The 23,512-nt window shown below is 42.2% G+C and overlaps 1 protein-coding gene across 7 annotated transcripts in view; it reads right to left on the bottom strand.

Annotated features, from left to right (window-relative positions):
* The window catches only part of NCOR1 (nuclear receptor corepressor 1), a 55,114-nt gene that overhangs the window by 5,362 nt on the left and 26,240 nt on the right, over positions 1-23,512 (bottom strand). For 5 of the 7 annotated variants that reach the window (XM_038158420.1, XM_038158418.1, XM_038158415.1 and 2 more), the window contains exons 15-42: positions 18,962-19,092; positions 18,251-18,468; positions 17,130-17,192; positions 16,641-16,780; positions 15,796-15,922; positions 14,583-15,138; positions 13,742-13,871; positions 13,267-13,462; positions 12,543-12,713; positions 12,213-12,373; positions 11,702-11,822; positions 11,497-11,598; positions 10,917-11,014; positions 9,987-10,155; positions 9,414-9,554; positions 8,095-8,178; positions 7,372-7,628; positions 6,906-7,266; positions 6,194-6,418; positions 5,206-5,415; positions 4,385-4,534; positions 3,684-3,857; positions 2,959-3,124; positions 2,222-2,718; positions 1,651-1,779; positions 1,382-1,542; positions 996-1,219; positions 437-574 (exon numbers count right to left, since the gene is read on the bottom strand). In XM_038158420.1, coding sequence (XP_038014348.1) covers positions 437-574; positions 996-1,219; positions 1,382-1,542; positions 1,651-1,779; positions 2,222-2,718; positions 2,959-3,124; positions 3,684-3,857; positions 4,385-4,534; positions 5,206-5,415; positions 6,194-6,418; positions 6,906-7,266; positions 7,372-7,628; positions 8,095-8,178; positions 9,414-9,554; positions 9,987-10,155; positions 10,917-11,014; positions 11,497-11,598; positions 11,702-11,822; positions 12,213-12,373; positions 12,543-12,713; positions 13,267-13,462; positions 13,742-13,871; positions 14,583-15,138; positions 15,796-15,922; positions 16,641-16,780; positions 17,130-17,192; positions 18,251-18,468; positions 18,962-19,092 — 5,300 coding nt within the window. Of the gene's footprint in view, positions 1-436; positions 575-995; positions 1,220-1,381; positions 1,543-1,650; positions 1,780-2,221; positions 2,719-2,958; positions 3,125-3,683; positions 3,858-4,384; positions 4,535-5,205; positions 5,416-6,193; positions 6,419-6,905; positions 7,267-7,371; positions 7,629-8,094; positions 8,179-9,413; positions 9,555-9,986; positions 10,156-10,916; positions 11,015-11,496; positions 11,599-11,701; positions 11,823-12,212; positions 12,374-12,542; positions 12,714-13,266; positions 13,463-13,741; positions 13,872-14,582; positions 15,139-15,795; positions 15,923-16,640; positions 16,781-17,129; positions 17,193-18,250; positions 18,469-18,961; positions 19,093-20,290; positions 23,505-23,512 lie in introns of those variants that run through there. The other 2 variants (XM_038158422.1, XM_038158421.1) reach the window with 2 other exon arrangements.

The raw sequence follows: 23,512 nt of genomic DNA, 5'->3' as shown, positions 1-23,512 counted from the left end.
TGATTAACTGCTCCAGCACCATGAGTGCTGGAAGCCTGGGTTCCTCCCCTCTCCACCGGGACAGTATCCAGGAATCCAACCAGGCAGGAGAAGACTGAATGATTTAATAAAAACTGTGACCTTTCTCAAAACTCACTTCAGTTTTACAGAACTGGCAACCATGAGGAGTTTCACTCTAATATTCTCTCAGATGTGACACAGAACACTCTGCTTGCACCAAGAAACTTAAGACAGAGCAGCAACATGTGACCTTTCCCTCAGCCTTCCCAAAGCACCTCCCAAATTGCAAGTTTTGGATGTTAGTGCAGAAGGATTGACAGTGATTAACAACTTGCCAGTGGCACCAGAGGAAGGTCAGTTGAACTGCTCTTTAATAAAGAAACAGTTTGCAGCACAAAGATTCAGAATATGTTTTTAAAGTCAGTTTTACACCTACCTCTGTTCAGTAGGCTCAGTTCTTTGGGAAAGCAAAAGAACATTTTCCTGTTTCTCATGTACAACCGGGACCTGAGGTGGCGAGATTGGCTCGTAGGGCTCTGAGGGGACATGACTCCTCTCTGGAGATTTTCCAGGCCTACATCCACGATTCAGAGACAGATAATTACTCTCAATGCATGAACAGCAGCAGTTCACTCATGTAATTTTACAGTTCCTACATAACTGCTTACTTGTAGTTATATGTTACATGCTTTAGTAAGCTTGGTGATCTTAAAAAGATGACAATGCATTGACCATAACAACTCTGGAAGTTTTAGGTTATTAAATGTTTTCAGCCCTCTAAAGACTGGAAATTAAAAGAAGTAGCAAAGAGAAAACAGTTATAAGTTATGTTATGGAGCCAAGCAATTGGTGAAAGAGGAAGAGACAAACTGCCTAAAAATAAGATCAAAAGGCACCTTTACTTCCAATCTCCACCAAGATTACTGCACTATTTTATATCAATATCATATCTGGGCATCAATTAAACTTGCAGTTAGACTGAATCCCTGCATTACCTTCCCCTGGCCTTGTCAGAGAGGTTCTCAGGGGACACTCTGGCCCCTGGCCGCTGGTGGTGCACGGGCTGGGGCTGCGCCTCGGGGCTGTAGCGGTTCGAAGTCTTTGCCCGGCCAGAAACAGGCGTTGGAGCAGGGGTGGAATTCTGGAATGTAGTGGTGGGAGGCTGCAAAGAGGCCTGAGAAGCTGCTTGGTTTCTAGCAAAGTCTTGTGTGATAATTTGCTGGATGTCACCAAAAGAAATAGAAAAGAGGTTTTGATTAGACACTGGCCACAGTGTAGGTATTCATGAACTAGACGAGCCTGATGGCAACAAATGAGGTTAGAAATTCACATACAATATTTTGCAATACTCTCAAATAAAAGCCATAATTACAAAACCTACACAGATGTGATCAGCAAGGGTGATGAGCCGATGGGTCCTGGGCACGTGTGCCATCCCCTCTGCCTGGGAAGAGGGAGGTGGAGGTTGCTGGGGTGAGGGGGGCTCCTGTTGTGTCCTGTAGCGGTGAATGGGGCCCTCGTATGGCCTGTTGGGGTCAGCTGCTTGAAACAGAAAAGGTCACACTGTTAAGCTTCAAGGTTTGAAACTTCTGCGCTTACAAATCTAAAAAAGGTGACTGTGAGAATATTTCCACATGCAGATGAACTTACTCTCTGCCTGGCTTGGTTTGGGTGTCTCTTGTTGATAGGGCTGTAGCTTTTCTTGAGCAGGTACAGGTGAATTTGCAGGGCTGATCACCTCAATGGCATCTCCAGGAGCTTCATACCGGTGTGAGGACACTGAATATCAAGCAAAGGTTGTGGAATAAGATGTAAATATGACAGAAAAATTTTGTTGCCTATACTTAGCAACACCAGTTCTTCCAGTAAAATGGCACCAGTGAATGAAAGTCAAAACACTGTTGCCTTTTCATGCTAACCATGGTGATACAAATACTTTCATGAAACAGTGTTTCTAACATAAACCAAGTAATTTTCAGTTTCCTGACTTCTGAAAAGGTTACTCTTATGATCCTGCATTCATGCTGCAGCATGGAATCTGAATAAAGCAAACAACTCTGATTTTGCAAGAGTAACTATGTGCAAAAACTGTATTTGTCTATCAAGTGCTTCTGCTTTGCAGAGCTGAATATTTTATCATTAAACATCTGAATCATTTCACATCATTTCCCTAAAGGCTAAGACAGACAGCAAAGAAGTAGAGAGTTACTAAGATACGTACAACTACTGGAAGAATCTGAACTTTGAGAGCCCCTATCTCGAGCATCCTTGTCTGAAGCAATCTGGCGAGTGATGATCACATCTATGAAGTTAGCAGCAGTAATTGTGGTCTTTCCTCGAGTTCTCAGCTCTTCCTCGTACCTGGATTTAGGAGGAGGTCCTTTCTCTTTACCAGCCTCTGAATAGACTACTGATGAAGTCTGTCCCTGGGACTTGCCACCAGAGTAATTTGCAGATGTATAGGGGCACTGCACAGGCCTCTTTTCTACCTCCAGGGTCTTCTGCTCCATCTGCTGCTGCTCAGTCACCACAGCTGACCTGCGGCCCATGTTCTCCTCTATCCTGGTTCCTTCGTGCTTGTTCTCCTTTGCTTTGGCAACTTCCATCTGAGGGGCAGAGGCTGCAGCATCCACGAGTGCTGCCAGGGCATCAGCAGCAGTGTTGTAACGGGAAGCTGGCAAGCCTTGAGTGATAGAGGGAGCTCCAGGGGTGAGCTGCCTGTGGGAAAACGTTCAATAGCCTCAATTACATCACACAGAACGAACTAGAGCCATGAACACAATAAAGCAAAGTTTGTCTGACACTAATTTCTACCCAAAATGCACTGATGAAAATGCTCTGATATATCCAATAATCCACTGTATTTCATAGAGTGAAATATCCTTTACCCTGAATGCACTTTTAAATAAGCTGAATATTAGAACAGATATCTGTGCCACATTAACTTCTAAAACATACATGATACGTAGCTGAGCAGCAGGATCCAAAGGTGTGATTACACTTGTCCCATTGGTTCCTTGGAATATACTTGGCCTTTGCTGCAGAATGTTTTCCTGGCTTCTGACAGAGGGGGATGGGGACCGGACGTATCCGTGACTGCCTGGTCTGCCGGGCTGCTCTGCACCTGCAGGACAGAGTGGAGGGGAGCACACAAAAAGAAATTATTACTCTTACAACAGTGTAGCACTATAAATCAATGTTGTCTCCTCCACATCCCTTCCCAGCTGTCTCTACCACTCTGGATACTCTTATAAAACAAAGCAGGACTAGGTATCCATGCTGTCTTCTCCACATCCCTTCCCAGTTGTCTCCACCACTCTGGATACTCTTATAACAAAGCAGGACTATGTATCCATGCTGTCTTCCCCACATGCCTTCCCAGCTGTCTCTACCACTCTGGATGTGATGGTATGTATTAAAGATTTAAACTTGTTCACAATGCTCTAAATGACATGCAAGCTGTGCTAGTGACAATGAGGATTCACTCCTCTTTTGGTGCTACATTGCTCTGAGAGAAAGTTCAAGAAGTTGTAGAAATTGCAATTATGACCAGAACTGCTGGAAACAGGAACATGCCTGAAGTGCAAAGCAAACTGTAAATGGTATTTGCTAACAGTGACTGCATAAAATGAGCAGTTACAGTTTACAAGACAAGTGATCCCAGTATATCCATGTGCCCTCACCTGGTCGGAGATAGAGTTCAGCAGGGACTGAGGTGATTCTCTCCCTCTCTCGTTCTCGTTCTCTCTCCCGCTCTCGCTCACGTTCCCTCTCCCTTTCCCGTTCCTTCTCCCTTTCCCTTTCCCGTTCCCTTTCAGCATTTGCAGCTGCAGAAGCTGCCAGGTGTGTGGGGTGTCCTGGAAGGTCCACAAGGTAAAATGAAGGAGCAAAAAAATTTACTTAAGTGTAGCATGGCAATGTAAACACTTGCCTATATATTTTGCCATACGCTTACTGCAAAATTTCCCAAATACATTTTAATTCCACTCAAGACTATTCACTTATCTAGGAAGACAAAAGCTTAACATACAGTGGAAGGCTCAAAAGCCTTTTACTAAAGTGGTTCTAGACAGTTAGAAGCTACACAGCTTCTAGACCCCAATTCTACCCTTCAACACATGTAAAGTGGGGTTAGTGAATTATAATCAAATTACTACAAATAAAGACCTGACAGAATGAGGCAAATTCAGAATCTGACAGTGCTTCTACTGTAACTACACAGGATATCAGCAAAACCCCTTTGCTATCCAAGTGAGAGGTGCATGCAAAAAGTATCTCCTGAGAAAACATCAAAAGATGGCATTGATGAAAGCTGAATAAAGATGGTCAATTCTCTCAGCACGTCTGACAATTAAAGCCATCACCAAGCCATGAGAGCTCTTACCTGGTGACAGAGAAGCAGGGTTGTAAGGCCTGGGAGGGAAGGTAAGCTGGGTGCCAGGGATATATGTGATTCTCTCCATGGGTGGGGTGCTGGTTCCTCCAGGATGAGGCACTAAGATAGTGGGGGCCATATTGTTCAGGTCAATGATTCCTGTCAGGAGATGACACACATGAGAATGGCCACTCCAGGACATGACCTACACAGTCAGCAATGAATGTTTGGTGGAGAAAATACAAGAATAGGGCAAGTGTAGAGCTATATAACCAGTATAACCAGCTGGTTATACTCTCTTAGATCTGACAATCAGCAATTTAGGAACATATAAAGTCAGAATTTGCATTTGTAGCGTTCCCTTTAATTGCCCTTTGGAAAAATGCACTACACTTCTATTCAATAATCCCATCTTTTAGCAATTTTGGGTATTACCCAAAAAATAAAACAATCAGCTTTGTTATCACAAACATTACACTTCCGGCTGTTGCTTTTATATTCCTTTTAAAGAAGTTATCATTTTGATATAATTCTCTTTTCTAAAGTTTGATGGTGAGCTAAATATGGTTCTGATCATCAATTTAAACAAGTAGAAAACAATCTGGCTCTTAAACACCAGTAACTCTCAGAGACTTCTCCTTAAAAAATATTGATTATAGAGCTGGTTTTCCTTTCCACAAAAGGCAGTTTCCAAACGAGCTGTCAGACATCCATGCTCACTAGAGGATGAACACATTCATACACACGGCCTTGTACGAGTGCATCCAAACCACAGCTGGCACAGCCAAAACACACTTTTCAGAGGATTACAGAAAGACAGCCAGGCCCACCTCGTGCTCCTGCATAAGGCAGTGCCAAAGTTTGCTCCCTGGGGGACAATCCCCTGGTGACATCAGGCCGGAGGTTGACTTGCATCTGCTGGGAGGTGATGTAGTCGTTGAGGATGGTCTGGCGCGTGTTCTCCATGGCATACAGCTGGTACTGGCTGGGGTACCCCGGCGTGGGGGACAGCTGCCTTTGGAACAGGTAAGCAGCAGCAGCTGAGGGTGAAAGGAGGGAAAAGGAGGCATTTAGGAAGCAGGATGATTCTGGATTAAACAGAACTTTCAGGTGTTTGTAAAGCTTCAATGAGAGGTGGTATCGAGTCTCTCTGGTTGGTGGCAAATGAGTGAAAATAGCATTTTAATACTGGTGGTTTATTGAATTTCTGCTCTGCATGCACACTGAAAGTGCTAAACAATCCAGACTGGAGAAATGACTTTAATAGAACTATAAATCCTGAAATTCTGAAAATGTAAAAGGCTGAAATACCTGAAGAAGGTAGAAAACACCTCACAGAAGTAAACTGAGGGATAGGTTAAAAGGAAGTCACTGTATTTAATATCACCTGATAATCCTTTAGTGAAAATAATCAGTCTTGAACAGAGGACTTACTTAGAATATATAAGTCTATATATAATTATATAGAATTACACTTTAATTCTCTAGCCTCTTCCACATCCTTTGCAAAGCTTTTCTGAAAGCTTTTAATACATTCCATGAATACCTTTCTATAAATACTGTGAACTTTTTAACAAAACAGAAGCAAGCTTCAGGCAGCTCTGAAGGGAAGTTACAGCATTATACAATACTAATTCACCAAGTTTCTTGGTTAGATATTAAATCACCCCTAAACTGATATCAAACCATAGCAATAAATACTTAAGACTTTAGAAATTATATCTGGCCATTGATAACTGCCTCATAAAGGTGTCCTTTCTGTGCATCAAAGCTCACAGTATTTCTAAAACTAAAAATAGCCAACACAAATGTATTTACCAGGATCCAGAGCCCTGTGAAATGGCATAGCAGGATCTAAATGGGGAGGGAGGTGACCCCTGTAGACTTCAGGAGTTGCTCCTCTGTGGTGAGGGTCAAAAGGACTGTGAGCCACTACAGGATCAACCCCTGGGACTGGAGATTTTGCTGGCACACTCTCCCTCTGTGTTGGAGTAAGTGTGTTCTTCCTTTCGTGATTTGCTGACTTCCCAGAAGATACTCCAGCTAAAAGCAATGAAAAACTCAAGTTAATAAAATGCCTATTTCTCTGTGGAAAATTTAACTGTAAAAATACAATGGTTCCCAAGGAACAGCTTCAGTTACTGCAATCCAACAAAGCACAGAGAATATTTGAAAGAACTGTACTTTAAGATTGTTTACACTTCACTAAAATATCTTCCTCATGTAGACATTTTAAAATCAGGAATAGCTTCTGCCCTTAAAACATTATCCTTGTAGGTACCACTTTCAATGTGATCCATAATCAAATGCAAATTGAGACTGAATTGCATTCCCACTTCCCTCTTCTATTATGGCAGGTTTTCATTTTCTTATTTCAGCTTACAGCTGAAACAGCTATAACAGCTGAAAAGTCATTCTAACCAACTTCCAAATTGAGACAAGCCACTAGAATAAAATAAAGAAGAATGGAGTACATAAAAAATTCAAATAATAAAACTTTTTTGTCTTACTGTGGACAGGAATGACATACCCTCACTAACTCTATTCATCATGGGTGAACTCCTGGACATTGGACTCTGATAGTTCACAGGTGTCCTCCGAGCATTTGTATCATCATAAATCCCAGGGCTCAGCTGTGATTTGGGAGTTTCATGAAGGGTTGACCTGAGAACAGAGGGACCAGAGCTGACTACGGACGTGTGACGGGACCGCACGGCATCCCCGGTCTTCACATCTTCGTATTTTCCTCGCTCCACCACCTTGACGTTTTCTGGCACCATTTCCAGCTGAGGCATTCCCCGGGGCAGCTTGCTTGGTCCAGTGATTAAAGATTTTACATTGTGTTTGATGGCAGACTGGCCAGAGTTGCTTTCATATTTTATGGGTGTGCCCTGAAGAGGAGGAAAAGGTCAGGTTAAGGTCATGTTGTGGGAAAAACTTGCACAGCCCGAGCTGATTGACTCCTGTGTGAGTGTAACAGTGCTTCCTGCATTTACCTGAGATATGGAGCCTTCTATGATTGGCCTGCTTGTCTGCACCATTTCAGGAGTCTTGCGGCTCTCTTGGCTTAAGAGGTCCTGCCTTGGGATCTCATGGATGGAGCGACCCATCTCCTTTATGGTGGTGACCCCATCGTAGGGTTTGCCCTTGGTGATGGCTCCTTCAAACGTCCTGATGGGAGGTGACTCTCTCTTGATCTGCTTGGGGTACTTCAAACCTTCTTCAAAACTTTCAGCTGTTGCTCTTGGTGTGCCTTTTATAGAAAGAAAGGGTCACATGGCTGGTATTAATAGCTGCTAAGTCTCTTTTTTCATAAGCAGAGTAACTATTGCTGTAGTCTGTGGTAAGATACTCAAAGTCTAAAAAAATATCACAAAAATAACACTGAAAAATATATTACAGAAAACCTCCCGTGTTATTTCAGGAGCTGAAACAAAAGAAATAAATGCATCTGCATAGCTGTTAGTGTTCATTAAAGTGCTAATTAACAAATATTCATATTAAAAAGTCTATTTTCCAATAAGAAATAAAATCTATGTTTAGACACTAGCTTTGAACACAGCATATCAAAAAGCTGCTGATTTATGCTCTGAAAACTTTTCATAAAATGAGCTCCACCTTTAACACAGCTCCCACAGTTAATAAGAGCTTTAAGGTTCAGAAATCCAGATTTTTGAGGAATAATTAATGCTCCCCTTTCTAAGCCTGCAACACCTCACCTTGCATTATAGAGCCAGACAAGACTGTTCTCTCCTTCAGTTCAGCGTGTGGGCTACCCCGAGGCAGCGCTCGGCAGATTAAACCTAAAATTAAAATGAAGGTAATTTAGAGAATGAAACAAGTGTTAAAAAAAAATCCAACCTCCAAACCAACAAACCCCCTCCTTACACATGAGAGATGGTATCTGTACCCTGGCAGTGCCCAGAGGGCCATGCTTCAGTATGCCAGGCATTGCAGCAACATGTTATAAACACCTCCTGCCCTAAAAAAAAATAATCTTTCTGTTCAAGTATTTGTGCTATTGCATAGTTGCAAGTTTTAACATATTTAGAAAACAGGAGGTGTTTTTTATAATTAAGCTTAACCTTTGTTTCAAAAGCAGTCACTGCTTTTCTCACACTCCGTTTTCCTTGCTGAGAAGGAAAGGTGTTCATGGTGGGAAGTGGAACCAAGAATAAAAAATCCAAAATATGCCTCAGCATGCTCCAAATTATCAAAGTTCATACTGAATCATTGGGAAGAGATGAATTTACTGTGCCTGCAGTAGGAATCTAAACAAAGTGCTCAAAACACTCATAATTTTTCACAGTTTAAAGACAGAAAATGTGTCACTGATGAGCCGAAGCATGGAAGTAGCAGAGCAGCAACTTAGAGGCAACTCTGAATTTCTGTGAAACCTCACATTCACCTTGTTCTGTCTGATGGACATGTCCACAAAATAGCCTCTAAGGGCTACCCAAAGATGGGACAAAATGCTTTTAAGGAGCCAGGCTCCATGGCTGAGGCAGGAAATATTTTCTTGCATTTGTATTTTTACAAAACAATCAGAAAAGTTATATAATGACCTGCCTTGGCCTCTGCAGGCTTTGTTTGATTACAGTTTATTAAAACACCACAGCACTAGGGATGCCCTGAGGCAGGATCCTGCAGTTCAAAGAGGTTTTTTGCAGGAATGCAAAAGGTCAGGGCAGTTTGATACCAATATTTAACTAAGGGGTGTGGCAGAGGCTGTGCTGGTGTGACCCAGTGTTTGAGCTCCACAGGACCACTGGGACTGAGGAGAGCCAGGGAAATCTGTCAGATGTGCTGAGAGCAGGAAGTGCCACCTGCAGTAGCAGCAGCTGTGGTAAAACAGAAAACTGGGATCTACTCCAGTCCTGTTTCCAACTGCAGGGCTCTAACTGCACTGCTATGGCATGGATTTGGTCATTAGCATGATTTAAATCTAACTTCCCTGTGAGTGTGCACCCTAAGAAAACTCTAAATGCTCTTACATCAATGGATAAAAGTATAACACCTTGCAAGCAGCTGTTTTTACCTTCCAGTGGTGCAGACCCTGGAGACTCCCTCAGTGACATCCCCTGCTTTATATTTCCTTCCATTGTATCATAGGTTCTCTTTAAACCAATCTCATGAGCAGTTCTGGGACTCCTTGTTCCTTCACGGACATTTTTAATAGCTGGCAAAATGTACAAGAGTGTGGTGAGGAAATGTGGACAACAAAAAAGGACATATGAATATAACATTCATGAGACACAGGTCATTAATATTTAAACAACTCAACTTCAACATAATATTGTAACATTAAATATCGATCTTGAAAAGATCCTTCATAGTTTGTCAAGAAGTTACTTGTTAAGTTAGTCATTTATCAATATTTCAACTGAAGTTTAAAGTTACATGATACATTTGTTTTTATTTTAATACAGGGCATTTTAAACCTGGTTATTTACCCTTTCACAATACAATTCAGGGACAGATAGGAAATAAATGGCAAAGGAATAGCTGAACTATATTTTGACCACGCATCTGCTTGGAAGCAGAAACACTTCAGCTATGGGTTATCAAAGCAGAACCTGCCTTTGATCAGGTAGAACGCACAAATACTCACCATCATAAGAGAGAATATGCCCGCTTTTGCCTTCATAAATGACATGGCCCTTGGCTGAGGCCTCCTCCCTGCACTTCTCTGGGCTGCTGTCCTCGGTGGCCAGGCGGGTGATGGTTCCCTTCAGCAGCGCGTCGGCGGCGATGCCGGGCTGGGACAGAGCTGGGGTACCCTGTGAGCAAACCCAGCACAGCAATCAATGCACAGGCCCTGAGTCTTTAGAGAGCAGGGAGGAGTGAAGGAGAAATACAACAAAAACCAAAAGAGCTTTTTAGGTCTATAAAACCAACTAATTTATCAAGTATGGCTTAAACTTCTGCCTCTATTATAGACACTTAACCTAAATACGAGTGAGATTATTTCTGCTGCCTTGTTAAACAATATTACCAGAGTATTTCACAACCTGGAACATTTAACCTATAAATACCATTTGGGGGGAAGATAACATACCACATGGTGCCATTAGGTTTTATTTCTGTCCAAAGTAATGAAAGCTCCCTTTCTCATCTCAAAGCAAAATTAAGGCAATTGTTCTCTGTACAAAGGGATGCCAAACCAACCAAAACACCAGCATTTAAAATGGTAAGACAAAAGGCCTGAATTTCCCTTCTTGGATTCAAATAGAATCTGCACAGGACTGGTTACACTTGGTTTCAATATTTGAACTCAAGTGTGATGCAATTTTCAGGAAAGTTGCCTTCAGTTAGGTTTACCAAAGGCTCTGGTATTACTTAAAAGGTTTGAAAACTCATATATATGAAGATAAAATCATGGTAATGCTGACTTCAGCAATAGTGAAAGTTCTTCTCCCAAGGCAGTTCCTACCCCATGATAATAATTTACTTTTTCAGACATGCAAATACATTCACAGTGATAATCTGAAGATGAAGATCTGTTTTGCTAGAGCCTTCTCAGCAGTAAAAGGTAAAATACCTGAGTTATGGAGCCTCTCAAAGAAGGAATATTCTCAACTGAAACTTTATTAGTTGGAGTTCCTCGTGTTATACTCCCCTCCTGTATCGTTGTGGTACCTGATTTGAAATAAAGACATCTTGATAAATAAGAGGATAAAAAAAATTCATTCCATTTGAAATAATCAAAAATTCTATTGAGAACTGTTAGTATACATTAAAATACAAGGGAAATTTCATTTTAACATCTGGCATATGAGGCAGTTAGGCTACTTCCTCTTTTAACATAGCCTTTTACAGACTGTAAGTATTTTCTAGCATTAACTCACAGCAGTTAATTTATTTTGTTTTGATGAATTTGCTGTAGTGAGCAGCTTTATTTTGAAATTGGCATGGCTCGTAACAAATATTTTTAAGTGAGCCATGCAGACAGGAGGAGCCAGCTACAAATACACATGACTTGGAAAACAGGGAACAAATTAATCCTGTTACCTTATGACACTTATAATCATAGAATACTTTAAAATAACACTTCAGCAGTTAATTCTCTTGGTTTTCTCAGGCTCTGACAAGAGTTTTTTAATCTGTGTGACTTTCTTTACCTCTCACCACACTTTCGTGTTGTGCCCTGACCAGGAGTCCCTCAGGTTGGGAATTCTGGCTTCTGGGTGAGAATTCTTCTTGTTTGATATAGGGCAGGGAAGCTATTGAGGAGAAGAAAGAGAAAAAGGTTGAGGTTTTTTAATTTCCTTTAATTATGGATCATTAAATAGTCTGTGTAAAACATGTCAGCTTTTCTTTCCTTACCAGATTTGGCTGACTCTTGCTGCCTTGGCAGCCCAAGGGATATAGAACCCACTGATGGCTTTGCAGTTTCTTGGGCGTAGGAAGCTTGACTGTGGGACGTTAAATAAGTGCCAGGTGTTCCCTGAAACAACAAATAGATGTTAATTCTTGTTTCTGGAATGAGGACTCACATCTTTCTTTACAGGAGAATGCTAAAACTACTATGATCCCATCTGGAAATGCTACAGTGCCCCACTGCCATGTCCCAAAACACAGAGCAGCAGGAGTGGAGTGTCACTGGTAGTTTGGAGATCCAGTTTAGGAGTCACCTAACCTGGATAGCCATGCCCTTAAACGAGAGTAAATGTTCCATTTCTAAAGCTCCTGTAACTCCTGAACTTTTAGAATGATATGTACAGGTAGGTCTTAAGGGTTAATGCTGTGATTCCATAACTAAGTACAAAAAGTTGAAGATTTGAGAAAGGGGAAAAAAAATTATGTAAGACAGATTTTCAAATAATAATTCTCTTACTTGTGAGATCGAGCCTCCCATGATGAAGGAAGGTTTTTCTGATGGCACACTGGTTTTGGAGGATGGAATGAGAGGTGGTGGTGGTCTGGTGGGTCTGGTTGTGGGCAGGCGAACTCCTTCAGGAATATTGGTTATCACCTGGTGAGGGGCTGGCTGGAGAACTTGAGGGGAAAAATTGTACATTAAACACTGCAGTGTGAACAGAAATAGCACAGCACAGCCTCACTGGGCTACAAAGACACTCAGCAGCTATTCACATGCACACAGAGAAAATTACCTTTATTAACTCACAAAGTGTTCAGAGAATAATTTGATGCTCTAAAACTTTACCTGGAGGGACACTGTAGCGAGCTGCATTCATCTCAGGCTGGGGAGAGGCTTTATTGACTTCTCTTGGAGATAACCTGTAGGGTGATGCTGACCTTGTGGCTGGATTTTGCACTTGTGCTTCCTGTTCTATTCTCTTGACCTCAGCATAAGGCATATAGGCCACTGGTTTTCCTGGGAGGGTTGAAGTTATCAGAAAGAGAAGAACTCTGGGTTAGAAAATGGAGTCAAAGGGTCCAATTCACAGCACAGTTTTAAAGAAGGAACTAGTCCAATGCCAGACACACCCATCAGGTACAAACAGTTCAATTTAAAAGAAGTATTATTGTGTTCCACCAAATTTTTGTGCCCTATTTCAGTGCTCAGTGTCCATGTATGAGCACAGTTAAGATGAATGTTTTAGTGGATGGAGTACATACTCCCACCTTCCCCTTAAGCTTCTGGAAAGGCCTCCCCTAGAACAGAATCATCTGCTCTTTTCACCCACATGCTCCATGCTTCTCTGTAGGAACAACTCATTTTTGGGTTTGACCCAAGTGGAACCAGTTTTCTGCCTTTATATAAAGGGGCTACAAGGCAGCTTTTCATCAGTAAGTGCAGCAGAGCAGGCAGGTTCCTTCCAGCAAGGAGCAGCTCATTATCAGTTCCTTATCACACTGAACTGTCCCTCTCCAATCAGGCAGCAGTGTAACACACAGACACAAAGCACAGCTGAGGGAACACCAACCTTCCCACTCCACACTGGGGCTCTTGGAGGTGCCACAGGGGCTCACAGCACTCCGATATTCCATATCCAGCTGCTCCTGGCGCTGTCTCTGCTCCTCCAGCAGGGCTGACTCGTGCATGGCCTTGATGTGCCGCTGGTAGAGGGCATAACCACTCACTGGGGTGCCCACGGGGACAGAGCAGGGGCTGCAGGAAACCTGGGGACAGCAAAGGGACAATGCCAGGGACACCCTCACAGGCACTTCCTGGAGGAGCTGTGGAGCTCAACTACCCCCTGCAGTCTGGGTGTTCAAAAGGTGCCCAGCTGGTTTTAAGCTATTTGGTTTACACTTGGTTGTACTTAACCTACTTTCCCCCTGAAAAAGACAATAATAAAGCAAATAATATTTTTCTTCATTTGTTTAACAATTTTTTTTTCTTGACTAGATATAGGGGTAATGAACACTCCTTCAAAGAGCACTGAAAACTGCCCATACCATAGGTGGGATGACAGCAGCTCGGTGGTGAAGCTGTTGCAGGTCCATCTGCCCTTGCTTTATCGTGGATGATACCAGGATTGACCCAGTGGGATTTAACAGTGAGGGCTTTGACTCTCTGCTGAAGATACTGGAAAAAGAGATAGAAGGGGAAAATATCACCAGAAGGAACAAGATTATACATCTTAAAAAATTTACAGCCACAGCTCTTAAATTCAAAAAAAAAAAAAAAAAACCAACACAATTATCAAACTGGACAAAGAGCTGAAAAGTCAGAACCATGTTGTGTTTTGTCCCACAGCACATATGGTAGAAGAGGCAACAGATGCTGCTATATTTTCCTAATACACAGAAATACCAAAATATGAGCTCAGAATCTCCCACATCAGAAATGTATGTGTGCAGTACTTATATCAATGCAACCTTCTTTGTAGAGAGTGCTTTGGAAAAACACAAAGGATAGGAAGGACTACATGTATTTAGTCAACAGAAAATAAACAGTAGCCTACAACAAAATGATTTCACATGGAGGGCTGAGACATTTGTGGAAAGATGATGTTTGAAGAGGCAAGGGAGTGCACAAACACCATCACCTGCACTCTTTCAAAGCCCACAGGCACTCCGTGACACTGGATACTTTTGACATTTAAACATCTATCCCTGGCACTGTGTGTATATTAAACCACTGAGAGGGAGGGGGGCTCTGGCCCCAGTGCCACGCTGGGGTGACACAGGAACTGCACCAACAGAACACTGAAAGGACTTCAAATACCCTCCGTGGTGTCAGCCACTCCCAAAAGAGAAACAGCTCCAGAGACTGGCCATTCAAAGCCCTACTCACCCCTGTCGGTCAGGTTCTCCATCAACTTCCTCATCAGCACTGCAGGTGGCACTGGAGTCATTATCTGAATGGGATTCTGGTCTGGCTGCAGGAACTTGCTGGGACAGGCTGTAGTCCATCTCCTCTGGTTCTGACTTTTCCTTGGGTTTCTCCATCTCTCTCTCTTTGGTATCACTCTCTATTTTCACTTGAATATTCTCTGGTAGCCTCATTTCAGTCTCTACAGGTTCTACTTTGGTATGAACTGGAAGAGTAATCACAGGCTTAGCTTCAGCTGAATGGCTTCTACTGTCCACCTCCATAGGCTCCTCAGCCTCAGTGTTTATTTCTTCCTTGACCTGGGGCTCAGGGTTCTGAGTTTCAGCTGTTGTTACACTTTGGGCTGGTAAGGAGGGAGATGTGCTGGCTGCAGGTTTAATGGCAGATTCCTGCTCTGCTGGGGCCTCAGTGGTTACTTTTGGAGCAGCAGGCTCAGATGGAGTTTCTTCAGTTGGTTTAGCAGGTTCTGCTGGAGTTGGAGATGGAGCACTTTCTGTATCAGAACTATTTTCAGCACCTGGGGAAAAATGTTTTGCCATGAAGGTTCATTCAATGAAATCTGACAAATTGGGTGCAATAAGGATCCATCAATTTTAACCATCCATCTGCAACAACAATTTTGACTTATTATAGAAATGTACCATTGGCTGAATTACAGAAACACTGCAACTAAAAAATACCAACTACTCAAAGCCAAACACTTAGTCATCTTCTCTTGTTCATTGTTTATGAATTCTATTGCCTTTTGCTCCACAAAAGACCAGCCAAGATTGACTGATATTGAGCATCTATAAATAAGCAGTTGCAACCACCAAATATATATTAAAAAAACCGCAACAAAAAAAAAATACCACTTGAATTTGCTTGTCTGAAGCTTTACTGAGACTACCAACTACCAAAGGTTACATTTATTTGATTCAACTTGTTTCAACACTCCAGATGACAGCATAATCAAAGTATCTCAAAATACCAAGCAGCAAACATCTTTAGGCTGCTAAATTCTAAAAATGCGGCATCCCCTTGAGTGAGTTCAAATTGCTGAAACTCAACTGAAAGAGCATTTGAACAACAACAACAACATCCTGAAGTGGAACACAGCTTTCTGAGCATATAATTAGCACAAACCATAGGCTCCTTTCTGTGCACACACCAGTTTCCCTCCCAGAAAAGTTACCTTCACTGTCTTCTGGGTTCTCTTCTTCATTAGATGCTTCAATGTCTTCATCCTCCTGGGCTGACACGGTGGAAGCCACGCTCTCACACTGGGACACATCTCGCTCCTCTCGGGGCCTTCGCGAAGACTGAGGAAGACACAGCATTGACAAAGTACTGAAAATTCACAATTATTGCCTTTTACCACATTCCCATGTACCTATCTGAGGTGGAAATGGAGGACAGAGAATCTCTGTTCAGCACAGTCATTCACAAGGGGACACTTTTTCAACTTCAAGCCAACTTTTGCTGCTCCTGACCAAAAACAAGTTTGGGAACAAACCACAGTGTCACAGCATGTTTGGGGGACAACAGAACAATTGCAGCCAACAGACCCTGATGTTCTTCACCTCAGTGAGAGAAGAGCAGGCTAGCACTGCAGCTTAGAGGATTCCAACATACAGCATTCTACTTTCAATGCCCCCAAACCTTCAGTTCCTGGACTTCTACCACCTCTCCTGCTCTGTTTGGTGAGGTCAGTGCTTGCTGTGTTTCAAGGAGCTGCAGTACACCTACAGCTGCTCATGCACTGCTGAGGAACATGGCTTTCAGAGCACTGAAGAACTCTTCAGGCTCAAGTGTTTTACCTAGTACAAAACCTCCTCTTGCATTTTAAAGCAAGAAGTGGTTACTGTCACAGGTCAGTGAGCACTGGCCACCCTTTCTAGGAGATTTATGTCACAACACAAAAACAAGTACAAAAGGAAATCAGTGGAGATTGCAAAACAGTCTCAGTTAAGTGTGATGCCTAACTTCAGAAAGATCCATGTTTTCTCCTGCAAAATGCTCAATGTCCACAGCACTCACCTTCTGTTTGTGCTGTTGGAGGAGACTGTCCAGGTTGTGTCTCCTTTTGTAGTTGAAGTAGAAGTTCTTACACTGAGCTTCACTTTTTGTGCCAACCATTTTGGCAATCGCTGCCCAATTTCGCCCGTGTTCCACTAGACCTGGTCAGACATAAAAGAACCAATATTTACTATGATCAATAACTCAGCTATCCAAACCTCAATAAATGAAACAACAATACCTACAGGAAGGCAAGATAGAGAAATACTGCTGTCCAAACAGTTCTAAGCAACCCACAGGAAAAGAGTCAACGTAAGTCTCAAAAGATGATTTTGTCTGTTAAAGCTACTTGCTTTTTCTTTCTTTTTTTTACACAGAAACCAACAGCAATTTTCAAATCAGCATAGTGTTGGCAAAATTCACAGCAAATACATTCAGTGATTCAGTAAATCCTTGAAATTTTGGAAATGCAAGTATCCAGAAGGAAGTCAAAGGCTTTACAAGGTTTACCTTTCTTAGCAACTTCCATTTCTTCTTCTGTCCAGCGGGATGTCTCCACAGGCTCTGTAGAAGCTGAAGGAGAAACAAAGACACTGAGCAGAGAAAGGAGCAGGATTCATTATCATGGCACCAATTATGCATCCCATAGTCAAGAAATCTATTTACATTATGGCTTGCTCAGGCCACTGGGGAAAGCTCTCTTGTCAGAGGGAAGCAGTCAATCTCCATTAAACCAAGTCAGAGACACACAAGGAACCACCAAAAGCTCAGCAGAGAAAACTCTTCAAAACTATTCTGCCTACAAAACTGGGATTAATTCTCTGTCAAGGAAGATTTGTAAGTAACTTAGATGCATTTATCACTAAAATTTTATTTAAAATGTCAGTAATTACCATCAGCTACTAAAAGCAGCAATCCAACATGCTCTAAGCTAGTTCAGTGCTGTTACAAGCTCTAGAATAGAGCTGCCTGTAACTACCCTGCTGAAGCATGAGGAGCAACAAAATTTGCCACAGCAGAGCACCACAAGAAAAAAACCACAACCTGCCCTGCCATCCTGGATAATTATTTACCAGCCACAAGATATTCTGGTATTTCTACACCAACACAAACTAGGTCAGCCTTTTCCAAAATACACTCAGAGACTGCGTTGTCTTTTTTAACCATACCAGCCAAGAAAGTAACATTTCATTTTAAAAAAAGCCTCTTGCCATCTAACACAGAAACAACAACTTGCCAAGATCTATTTCAGCTTATGAAACTCCCTGAAGTACTCAAATATCAGGCCAATTATTTAACAGCATCCTCAGTGAGCTGCAGCCTGTAAGTGAATCTGTGTCACAGGCACCTGGATCTCTGCAGCCCCATCATGAACCTGCCCAGGAAGATGAGGTGTTATCACACAAGGGCTGAACTGTCTTTTCTCCCATCATTCTAATTGCACACGCACTATTTGTGAAGTTACACTTGTGAAGTTTAGCACACAGTCACAAAATTATAAGCAGGGCTAAGAATAAAGCTGGAATATTAAACTGGAAAACAGAAGAGCACTGCCTGCCTGGAAACAGCCCCGTGTCAGTGAGGAGCCTACGAGCAGCTGGGTCCCTGGGAGTGCTGTAAATGCTACTCACAAGGTTCTGGTGGGGGTGGCAGAGGTGGTGGTGGCTCTTCAGTGGCTGCAGCTGCAGCAGCATTTGCCTGTGCAGCTTCATTTGTCATTGATCTGGTGATCCTGCCCTTACGCCGACCTTGGCTGTTGGCGGTTTTTCGGCCCCGAGGAGCTGCCTGCTCCCTTTCCTCTGGTTCCTCTGGTGCAACTTCAGTTTTGTCCTTTTCTTTGGTATTCTCTCTGGGAATAGGTAAAATATAGTTCAGTCACATTCAGAGAGCCATTGTGAGCAGATATTCCTGAGTATCAACAGACAAAAAACCCCCAAACCTCACAAACAAAACTCCATGAAATCAAAAGATGCCTTTAGTGAAACAGAATTCACCTACTGCCCACGACTTCCAGTTGCCAGACAGTAACACAGATACATGATGTTGTCAGCTTCAAAGAAAATATGAACACTCCATATGTGATAGACCATATGAAAAAAGTCCAAACCAACTAGATATGGAAATTATTACACGTGCAAAATAATAATTCCATTGCTTTTTCCACTGATCTGATTAGCTCAACAAGACAGAGAAATTTGTACGGCCGAAAAAATTGTCTCATACACAAAATGAATAGTTTCTAGTTCAGATTTCACTGGCAGGCTAATGCAAATCCTGTTCTGATCTTTGCCAAAACCTGCAATCTAGGGTGAATTCATGCGTTTCAGCACATACACACTTACTTAGATTCCTCCTTCTCATCCTTCTCCTCCTCATCTTTCTTTTCCTCCTCTTTCTTTTCTGATTTGTCTGATTTTTCCTCTTCTACCTTTTCTTCTACCTTTTCTTCTTGAGAAGGACGAGCAATCTGTTGCTGAAATGAAAAAGGATTTAGATGATAACTTGATCACACAAAGGTGCAGCATCTTGTCCTCAGAGCAGCACAAAAACTGATGCTGCCTTACTTCCTACTTGGTAATATTTTAAGTTACAGGCACTGCACAGTGGTCAGCATAAGAACAGAATAACTCTGCCTTATATCACATAAATTCCATGGAAGTACAGGAGGTTTCTGCAGCAGGAGCATGGAGGTGATTGTGTACAGTCACCCACTGGCTGCTGTGTGTCCCACTAAAAATGAACAGCTCTATTTTAAAAGTGCTTAGGGAGGTTTGACCCATGTAGTGAGGGTGTTGCTCCTCTCAAATTTTATTTTTAACTTTTGCATTTTATAGTGAAACATGATCTTACAACTGGGGAGCAGAAGGTCTTGTAGCATGAAAGTTATCAGCAACTCCAAGTGGCTTTCTCAAAACTGCCACTAGTATTTAAGAAATATAGTTGTTAAAAAAATTGGGTTGGGAATTTTAGACTTAAATTTCCAGTGAGTTTACAGCAAGAATTATTAAAAGAACCAACAAAAACTCTTTTCTCTGCTGAGATGAGAGTTTTACAAGCACTGTGCTTGTCTCAAACAGATACCCAGGGCACATTTGGCAATTCATGGAAACACGAGGACAGAGAACAACAAGACAAGGACAGAGAATTACAAGATTGCTGTTCTAGCACTTCATGAACTCGGATTTTACAACCTACTGAAAAATTCCTCAAAATAGGCTTTTCTTTTTCACAGAGGAAGCAACCTCCCTATGAGTGCAGCAGCAGGTGTCACTGTTTCACTAACTAAACTGAGGCTAGAAATAGTCACAAACTGACTTGGTTTTGACACTTTAACAATGTGAACTGGAGCAGAAACCCTAAATACTAAGCACTATCATCTTGCTGCAAATTATTAGCAATTAAGGTGCTGGTTATTTATTATGCAAAAACTTCCTTCAAGCAAGATGTCAGAGACATGCTAAGATAAATGATTTCCACCTTGCTAGATAGATTGACCTGAAAACAAGGAATTAAAACTGCTTTAAAAAAATTAAAGAATAATATTTTACAACTAATCTATTTAGAAAACAGCTGTTGAAAATCTTGCTCTTACCAGGCCAACTTAACATCACTTGGCTCTCTGCTACCCAGTAACTTTATTTAAGCTGCATAATCAATGCATAAACACAAACCTTGAAGGAGTCGAAGCCTCGGTCAGCGACGTTCCTGCACATTCATCTGCTGATGGCAACTTTTACTGTCCACGCAAGGGGATGGGCTGGAGCTCAGGGCACGGCTTAGAGGGGCAAAACCCACCCCAGCAGCAACATCACAGAGCTCCTTAGCAGAGGCTGCCTGACCCAGCAACGTGTTTATTCCAGGAAATTGTGTCATTCTGCCACTTAAGCTGCCTGCAGCAGTGCTGCCCCTCTCACACAGCACCTTCTAATCTCCCCGGAGTCACCAGAGGTGATCCCCGTCACACACAGGCGGTGAATTTCTGTCTGCTCACATCACTGGCCTCCCACCTGCTGCCAGCCACACACTGCAGGGACACAGCCAGCACTGAGCACTGCTTGGCCACCAAATCCATTTAAAACTCCACTTAAAGAAACCTTCTTTCAATGAGTTATTTAAGGAATTCTCTGTAATCATAGAATCACAGGATGGTTTGGGTTTGAAGGGACCTTAAAGATCATCCAATTTCAAACCCCCTGCCATGGGCAGGGACATCTCCCACCAGAGCAGGTTGCTCCAAGCCCTGTCCTGAACACTTCCAGGGGTAGGCAAGTTAAAGCAGCATACAGCCATGGCTTTCTCCCAATTCTATGTTAAAAACTTGCTCTACATTTGACAAGCTTTGTTTTAAGACACATTTGTTCATTTGCCTCTGTGCCACTCTGGAACTGTTCAGGCAGCATTTTATAAAAAGCCCTTTCTAGACCTATTTGAGGACAAACACACATCAGAATTTTACTAGCCTTGCACCTCTTCACATCCTTGATCCAGCACTCAGTTTCTCTGAAGTGGAAGCCCCCACACTGAAACCTGAGCCAAGTTGTGCTGCATTCTCTGAAGGACTTCAATGTCCTTACCATGATTAATATCTCCTCCACTTCAATATTCCACTTGCTCGCCTTCTAATTTACAAAAATATATGAACTATTAAGAGTTTAAGCTGAAGCACCTGTTATTGGCCTAAGCCCATCCTGGAGCACCTCATAAATCTTACATGACTTGTGTTTGCCAATCAGCAAGAAAGTTTCAAGTTGCTACTGAGAGATATGAAAAATATCAGCTTCAAACAAAGCTGGGGCACGGGAGGGGGAAGGGGTGAGCTGCTTTCTGCAACTGTAAGATAAAAGTTCTGGCAAGCCAGGCAGTTCAACCCTCTCAAGTTCTTTTTTACTAGCTGTTAGAGTTGTTGCTAATTAGTCATTAATAAAATTATAAATACAAATATGATTTTTTGCACCATGTAGTTCTTTACTATTAACACGCTAACTGCAATACTTGTGAATTTAAACTTCCAGAAGTGGTAAAATTTCCCTTTCAGAGTGCTGAGAGTATTTCCTTGAGTTGGCAAGTCCAGCTCAACCCTCTCCAGAGCTAAAAACCTGGCACTTTCTTGCATCCTTCACAGAGCACACATTAAACCTGGCCAGCAGTTGCCCAAAGTTTAGGGATCTGCTGTAGCACTTAGAGTGGATCAACAACCAGCAATTACAGAGTACAACTCTGCCACAATTCCAAGAGCAAGTAATCTGAGCTGAACAAACCTTCAGTGTTCCAACTGATGGATTCAGTTACTCACATATAAATCAGCACTCACAGGAGCAGTCACAAAGTCAGGCAGAGCACCTTGAGCTGAGTTCACCAAGCAAATCCATGCCCTCGTGTCTAAAGCTGGAATTAAAATCTTTATCCTGTATATATTACCCAGAAAACAGCCATTTATGGATAGAAAAGTACATTCAAATTTTGAATTCTAACATTTCCAATATCCTGAAGTTTAACAATGTGGAAAAGACATTCAAATATACAGTAATGACTTTCTAAATATCTCAAAATCTCCAGTTCCACTGCACTAGAGCTGAGCCAGCTCTGTCTCCTCACCCCTCAGAGCAGCACCCAGCAAAGGCACCCCTCAACATGTGACACTTCCCATGACCACACCAACCTCATCTCACAATGGCACAAGGAGCTGAGCCACTCCAAATGGCAGCACCACCTCTGCTAAGTGTCCACAGTGACTGTCCACATTCGGGCAATCCTGCTTATTTCCACCTTCTTTTCATTTGCCACACATCCAGACTAACTGCAACCCTTCCCCAGTCACTACTCCAACAGCAATAACCCTTCCCATTAAAAAGGATTATCAGGCTTAGAAATTCTAGCAGAAGTCCTGGCAAAATGCAGGTTATTTCCAATGATTTCTCCCATCAGAGCAGAAGCTCTGTGAAATCCTTGCACAATGACAATGACCTTATCCTAAGCAATCCATCACTTGTGGGGTACAGACAAGGTGCTCTGCCACGACAGGACTCTTCTGGTAGAACACCAGCCCATCATTCCAAAGGTTTCAGTACAACAGCACCACAGAAGCACAACCCCATGGCTGTTCCTACTGAACAGGATCCACTCCTCAGTTGAAGCTGTTTGCAACAATTTTGTATCAAAAATATACTTTTACTGGGACTCCTAGAGATCGTTCAGTATTTGTGTATTTCAGTGCAATATTTACTGCATTTACTGGCCTGCAGAGCAGAGTTGTGCAGTCCCTAAGTTTCAGGGTTATTTTTTTCAGGTTTTGCAATACCCACATTAACCCCGCTAGCCCAGCACATGTATTTGTAAGCTTTTGGTACATAAAATGCTGTTCTTTTTCTCTCTGAAGACTTCCAAAGGAGCACTTGCTGAATCAGCAGGATTTTTTATTCACATGCATTAAATTGGTCTCTTTCTTCTGGCTCTGAAGTTCCACTTTGACTTTGAGCCTGACCACCAAATAAAGATCACTATTAATTTCTGCTTTTTGACAAACACTGACATTATGAACTGATTATATATTTTCCACTGCAAGTCACATGCTAAACCTAATTTCTCTTGGCTCCAACATAGGATTTAGTGATGGATTCAACCTCAATATCTGTGGCAGAGTCCTCAACGAAAATGAATTGTCATATTAAAACAAGTAAGAAATGTGCAAAGGAAGAAGATATTTCAGAGAATTAAGCTAACAAATAACACCCGTGAGGTCAGGATCACTTCAATTTTAAAAGGGCAACAATACAATAAAGGAAAAATAATTATTTCCCCCCCATGCTTACAATATGTTGCTATCTCAGATAATGAAACAGTTGTAAATATGAAGCAATAAAATAACAATACCCAAGGGATGAACAAATTCAACC

Source organism: Motacilla alba, chromosome 19 (assembly GCF_015832195.1).
Source record: "Motacilla alba alba isolate MOTALB_02 chromosome 19, Motacilla_alba_V1.0_pri, whole genome shotgun sequence".
In the NCBI taxonomy this organism is placed as follows: Eukaryota; Metazoa; Chordata; class Aves; order Passeriformes; family Motacillidae; genus Motacilla; species Motacilla alba.
This window is presented reverse-complemented; position numbering and strand designations above follow the sequence as displayed.